The sequence below is a fragment of the Sinocyclocheilus grahami genome, unplaced genomic scaffold, assembly GCF_001515645.1.
Source record: "Sinocyclocheilus grahami isolate Dianchi unplaced genomic scaffold, SAMN03320097.WGS_v1.1 scaffold1076.1, whole genome shotgun sequence".
NCBI lineage: Eukaryota > Metazoa > Chordata > Actinopteri > Cypriniformes > Cyprinidae > Sinocyclocheilus > Sinocyclocheilus grahami.
In genome coordinates, this window is record NW_015506255.1 from 89011 (window position 1) to 95836 (window position 6826).

Consider the following 6826-nt stretch of genomic DNA (forward strand, 5'->3'; position numbering starts at 1 on the left):
TTTGTCGTTGTGTTTTCTGACTTGTCATTTTGTTTTCGAATTTGTCATTGTGTTTTCTGACTTGTTATAATGTTTTCTGAATTGTTGTTGTGCTTTCTGAATTGTTATTTTGTTTTTTAGACTTGCATTTGCATTTGTAATTTGTTATTTTGTTTTCAGAATTGTGATTTGTTTTGCACTTCTCGGCCACCGTACCCACGTGCTCCATGTTCTTCCTGTGACCTAGTTTCTCCCTCATGTTGATTGTGTTCAGTGATTTCAGGCGTGTTCCATTGATTTCCTTTTTTAGTTCTTAGTATTTGAGCACAGTGTTTTCCTTTGTCCTGTGTCTAGTGTTAAACGTCTATTCCCCTGCTACGTGTGTGTGTCTCTTTATAATTAAAGATTGTTCTTTGTAAATGTCTTTCTCCAGTTCTACGTGTGTGCTCCCTGCTATTTTGGATTATTAAAGACTGTTGATGGTAACTCTCCTGCGTTCTCCTTCGTCACCTTACTCCGACACAGTAGAAGTGTGACAATATAATTCAATAATAATTATAGGTGCTAAATATTATATTATATTTTACATTGACTTAAGCTAAAATATCTAGCTTTAAAAAAAAGTGTTACGGTAACATGAAATCCATAACATAATTTACCTGATCCTGATGCTGCTTTTAATAGGTTCAGAATGTTCAAGCTCCAGTTTTCTTTGTGAAAAAATCTTTTTGATGGTGTTTGCATCCTGGAAATTCATATATATGAATATAAATATAAGTCTAAGATATAAATATTTATATAAATTATAAAAAATAAATAGAATGTCAGTGACACATTACTTTAAATACTTGTGATCCGGGTTCATTGTAGGTTTTGGCATTTTTGACTAACAAGTCAATGTCTTTAGCCATATGGTTTACACTTTTATAGTAGCCCATCTACGGACAAAAGGAAACAAGCTTCAGTGTAAATTATAATAAATAATAAATGGCAATATTGTACAGTATATGCTGTAATAGAACATGATCATAATAACAAGATACCTGTATTCGTTGTGCAACGGTCTTCAGATCTATTGGTTCTTTAATAATAGCATAATAATCTGGATATTGCTGAAAAATAATGTTTAAATTAATAATAATAATAATAACAATATGATATGTTTGTGCATGTGCTGAACTACCACTTTAGAGGGAAGTCTCTGGAAAAGTTCACTAATGAGACGCCCATGTTCTGTGCACGTCAACACAGCATCCAGAAGCTGCCCAAGCACTTCCTTAAGGCTCGAGATAAACTGTAAAAACGAAACAAACCAGAATGATTTGTCTGGACACATCTAAAACACATTAGTACAGTTCCAAAGCATGTCTGATGGCCAGTCATGAGGTGTAGGAAAATACTGAGACAGACAAGATCTGGGGCTTCTGACCTCCTCCTCTGTGGCCCCTCCAGGGTTTTCCTGTGAGTCGTCATCGTCATCATCTTCATCATAGTCCCCTCGCTGCACAAACTCATTTTTGGTGCGAATATACAGATCCCACAGTTTACAAGCCGCTCTGAACTCCGGAGTCTCAGGCTGCGCAGAAAAAAAAAGTTTAAGTGTATTTTTTTTATATAAGTAACATCAATAGCAGGTCACACTTTATTTCAACTTTCAAGGTCCATTAGTAATAAACAGCCATTTAGTTAATAATAGGCATGCTAATAAGCAACTAGTTAATAGTGAGAATTGGTCCATATAGTGTTACCCAATATCTCACTGGAGCAATAATTAAAACAGAATATATTTTAAATATAAGATATATACACACTTTGTAGTATGTCTTGGCATTGTTGAATAAGAGCTGAAAATCAGCTGTGAGCAGCTCAACATCATCATACTCCTCCATCTTCAGCTTCTGCTGGATTTTCATCATGTCAATGGGCTGAGACACCACCTCATAGTAATCCGGCTGGTTCCTGTAGAGAAGCATTATCTGTGTTCTCCATTATAGAGTTTTGGTTTAAGTTTTAGTTGACAGTAAGCTGTCAAACTGCATAAATGGTTAAGGGCCAATGTGTGACTGACCTTCTCTTTGGTGCTCTGATGAAGAGTTCACACAGCATCCTGCCCTGATCGTCCTTATAGTCTCTGATAGTGTTGTACAACTCGTGACACACGGCAATCTGTAAGGAAAAACTTACCGAATGACACACTAGAACAAGTAACATCTGCAGTTTTCTTAAAACAGAGTGTGAAGTAATTTGATCTGTGAGAGCAGGAACAGGAGAGCCATGACATAACTTAAATTTCTGCATAAAACACGAGGAAAAATGAGTCAATATGCAGTTATTAATGTCAGAGACACTAAATGCATGAACTCAATTGAACTCACGGGGTCAACAGTAGGGATGTTTGGGGTTCTTCTCCTCTTCCGACTGGTTGAAGGTATGGATGTGGTCTGGCTGTCCTCAAAATCTCCTCCGCTCACACTGCTGGATGGAGAAGTGGCTCTCCGTCGCTTTGAGCCCATTGTAAAAGCCCTTCATATAGAATAAACGTATAATAATTCAACAAAATACAAAATAAAATTATTACATTTTAAATTGGTTAATGCAACAATCCTTTTCGGCTGAAGGCCTGCTACTAAACTATGTTTTGTACCCTTAATACTGACAACCTCCATAATGGCACAGGTGGTAGAGAGAAAGCTGCATCACAATCAACGTTCATCGCACGTAGCTTTTCTACAGGCTGAGGGAAATACTAACGTAGAAGGTGCACAGTGTCATATAAACAAATACTAAACACCATCATGGTAACACACAACACTAAAACAATGCATGATACATGAATTAAACAACATGTGTTGTAACATTAAAAACCTAATATACATAACTGAAAACATAAACTATTACCACAATTATTGAAATCAAATTCAGTCAAATTTGAGCTGTCGCAGGGAATTCTGGGAATATCAGTGCTTGACTTTTTCACTGTAAATTATGAGATGACGTGTTCTTTTTCACTTCCACAAACTGTGAGGTTAGGGGGAAGCCGTGGCCTAAAGGTTAGAGAGTCGGACTCATAACCCAAAGGTTGTGGGTTTGAGTCTCGTACCGGCAGGGATTGTAGGTGGGGGGAGTGAATGTACAGCGCTCTCTCCCATCTTCAATACCACGACTGAGGTGCCCTTGAGCAAGGCACCAAACCCCCAACTGCATAAATGGCTGCCCACTGCTCCGGGTGTGTGTGTGTGTTCACGGTGTGTGTGTGTGTGCACTGTGTGTGTGTGTGTGTGTGCACTGCTGTGTGTGTGCACTTTGGATGGGTTAAATGCAGAGCACTAATTCTTAGTATGGGTCACCATACTTGGCCACATGTCACTCACTTAGATCTATTCTAGTTTTTCACTGTATACAGTAAGGGAACTTCGTGTTAACCAATTACCTTTTTTTTACAGTCTTTTACAATTCTATCATTATTTTACAGTGTACAGTTACAGATACAATTGTGGTAATCTCAGCCAATACTGTTAGCTAAGATCAACTATGATTTCTAAATAGTTCATAATAGTAACAATTATTATAGTAACTGATATTTAGGTTGAAACTATCACGGGTAAACCGATACAAACACATGTTCAAATTATTAATTTTTAACATAATCATTAACTAATGTATTATTGTTGCCTTTGTCATGAATTAACAGTAAGCTTGTTATTAAGCTCCTACAGTACAGTAATACTTTTTATTACTATTTACCAGCATCATTATTATTATGCCTAGACACCTATTTACCAGTGTCGTTTTGCGTAAACCGATACAAACACATGTTCAAATTATTAATTTTTAACATAATCATTAACTAATGTATTATTGTTGCCTTTGTCATGAATTAACAGTAAGCTTGTTAAGAGTAATCCTACAGTACAGTAATACTTTTTATTACTATTTACCAGCATCATTATTATTATGCCTAGACACCTATTTACCAGTGTCGTTTTGACCAAAATGTGCTATGGTAGCTATAGTTCCCCTAAAAACAATAATTACTCCAATTATTATACGTAAACAAAACAAAACCACTGGTTACATGCCATGGTCACAAAACAACTAATAAAAATGAAATAAACCAAATTCTAGAAATATTCTGAAAGCTTCCAACACTGATGTAAAGACATTTCTGATCGTTATAACTACGAATATTAGAGGAAATGCTTAGGGTCCAACAGGAAATCATTTTCAAAATCAAGTAAATACATATTTTATATACAATGGTGTATTAGCAGTAACTTAGCAGTAATCCTGTTAGAGTAATACTATAGTAAGTACGCTAATGCTTGTTAATGCCAGCTTACTAACAGCATTAGTGGTATAACTAAATATTCAAGATATCCACTTTTGAAAGCATGTACAGTTATGAGGCACTGCGCGGACCTATGATCAGCTGCATGTATTATCATGATGACTGATAACCACTGCACTTCAACAGTGTTTGCTGGGTTCAGAGTGTCTGCAGGAATCAGTGGTTTGCAGGGCGATGATGATGAAGGTGGGACCGCTATGTGTTTGCAGACACAAGCTGTGTGACACATGCATCAGCACAGGCGGATAAAAACAAAGACACACACACACACACACACACACACGCACGCACGCGCTCACTGGGCCATGCAACACTCTGCGTGATGATGCTCGCGGTTTATTATATAGCATGAGCAGCAGACATTTCAGACAATACACAGAGCGCGCCAGCTGCAGGCCTTACCGTCCGTGTCTGGTCAGCTGTCTCTGAGAGCTGTCTGACGACAGACACACATTCAACACGGAGGCTGACTGATTTATTAAATAAAACCGAGATGACAAAAATTAACCCTTTACGGCGCGGAAGCGGAAGCGGAAGTGAGGAATAGAGACACGTGGTGCGCCGGGAGCGAGAGTGGAGCGCGTGCTAGAGCAGCGACAGACATGAAGAGACCTAGTGAGTATATAATCTCAAACAAATCTCATTATTTACACGCTTTGACCATACACACACAACGGAAATCATTATATTTTCCAATTGCTCGTTGTAAGGACGTAATAAACTATCAGAAGTAGTCAAACACACTGACAACAAAAAAAAAAACCCCCACGTGTCTGTTTTGTAGAGTTGAAGAAGGCGAGCAAACGCGTGTCATGCGCCAAACGCTTCAAAATACAAAAGAAGGTAAGAGGTTTGAACTGTTTATGCACAATATGTAAGTGAATAGAGGCTTTGTTTGCGACCTGGTTGTTGTTGTCGGCAAACTAGAGTTTAATATCACTAAGAAAGCATGGGTTTCCACGTTTAGCTAGTTAATACCAAATACCTAATGATATATATACATAGATATATGTGTGTGTGAGATATGTATTGTGTATCCAAGTTTCAATGTGATGCATTACCCTTTTCATACTGCTAAAAACTATTTTCAGCAACTAGGGGTCGACCGATATGTGTTTTTCAAGGCCGATGCCGATACCGATTATTACAGATCAAGTAGACCGATAACCGATATTTTGAACCGATATACATGTCTGGTGTAAAAATGAAAAATATTGTCAAAATTAAGAATAACAAGGGCTCTGAAAAAAACTGCCTTCCCTGGTGTTGGTTGAGTGTAGTACTCCCACAGTAAACTCTTTATTTTAAAGAGTTAAACCTTTATTTTTTGGCAAACAAAGGGTTTACCATTAAAATTAAAACATGGAAGAAATAGCGTATTGTGTGATTATTCTTTTAAACAAGTTGTAATAATTGTTGTAGTAGTCAGGGGTTAAAACAAAAATCTTTTGCCTGAATTTTTCCTCGGCCAAACCCCATTCCTCAGCCATACCTGTCACACACCCAGTTTAAGAGCGGTGTTTTTCTTCTTGTAATCAAGAGCACTTGTCCTCCTAATTAAAAAAAATTAAGGAGCACCTTCTGATCAATAATAAAAAATTTGCCTTCCTAATATGAGGTGAAGTGATTAACAGGGACATTTTCTTTTTACCTTTGCAATGGCATCATTTTCATCTGTAAAATTCAAAAATGTATGTTTATAAGCTTTTTAAAATTTCTATTTAAAACAATATAAGGTTACAATTTTTACTTGAAGGGGTGTGCATAAGACTGACATGACACACGTCATGAATATGAAGGTTTTTTTTATGCATGTTTATGACAACTGCCATTAAGTGTCATTCACTCAGTTATGTCATTTTTAATGCAAAGATGACATTGTTTGAGATGTCTTTGTTATGGGCTATGGTTAGGGGTAAGGGTAGGGGTAGGGTTAGGTAAGGGTTAGGTCAAATAATGTCACATTTGCATTAAAAATTACAACTGAGTGAATGACACTTAATGACAGTTGTCATAAACATGCATAATGCACATGTGTCATGTCATGATTATGAAGGTGTCATGTCAGTCTTATGCACACCCCTTCAAGTAAAGTGTTACCCAATATAATAAGAAGTAGAATAAGACAAATAAGTTACATGAGTGCAAATAAATTCATGTGGAGATTAATGTTTTAAATAAAATTGAATACATAAATATTAAATGATTTAAATAACTGAATAACTGCAAAAAAATGAAACTGAAATCACCAGCAGGTGGCGGCAAATCACGGATTTGATCACTGCATCATTCATTCAATTGATTCGTTTGAACGGCTAATTCATTCAGGAATGAAGCAAGTGACTGTATTTATGAATGGGTAATCATGAATCACTGACTCACTAGATTTGTTCAAAAACGCACTTTCATTCATGAATGAAACACCGCTGTGTTTGCTTTTAGAGATGTGAAGCGGCTGAGCTGTTACTTTATTTGGAACTATTTTCGTTGATGAAATAG

The 6826-nt window shown here is 36.8% G+C and overlaps 2 protein-coding genes across 2 annotated transcripts in view; one reads left to right on the forward strand and one right to left on the reverse strand.

The window, feature by feature from the left end:
• Positions 1-4802, reverse strand: part of LOC107566444 (protein polybromo-1-like) — a 22285-nt gene extending 17483 nt beyond the window's left edge. The window contains exons 1-9 of the mRNA XM_016251905.1: positions 4730-4802; positions 2355-2502; positions 2048-2145; positions 1791-1938; positions 1409-1555; positions 1163-1273; positions 1023-1091; positions 819-917; positions 639-724 (exon numbers count right to left, since the gene is read on the reverse strand). Of these exons, the coding sequence (XP_016107391.1) occupies positions 639-724; positions 819-917; positions 1023-1091; positions 1163-1273; positions 1409-1555; positions 1791-1938; positions 2048-2145; positions 2355-2492 (896 nt within the window). The 5' untranslated portion in view covers positions 2493-2502; positions 4730-4802. The remainder of the gene's footprint in view (positions 1-638; positions 725-818; positions 918-1022; positions 1092-1162; positions 1274-1408; positions 1556-1790; positions 1939-2047; positions 2146-2354; positions 2503-4729) is intronic.
• Positions 4803-4851: 49 nt separating this feature from the next.
• gnl3 (G protein nucleolar 3) overlaps positions 4852-6826 on the forward strand; it is a 15625-nt gene continuing 13650 nt past the window's right edge. Inside the window, exons 1-2 of the mRNA XM_016251906.1 lie at positions 4852-4942; positions 5112-5170. Of these exons, the coding sequence (XP_016107392.1) occupies positions 4930-4942; positions 5112-5170 (72 nt within the window). The 5' untranslated portion in view covers positions 4852-4929. The remainder of the gene's footprint in view (positions 4943-5111; positions 5171-6826) is intronic.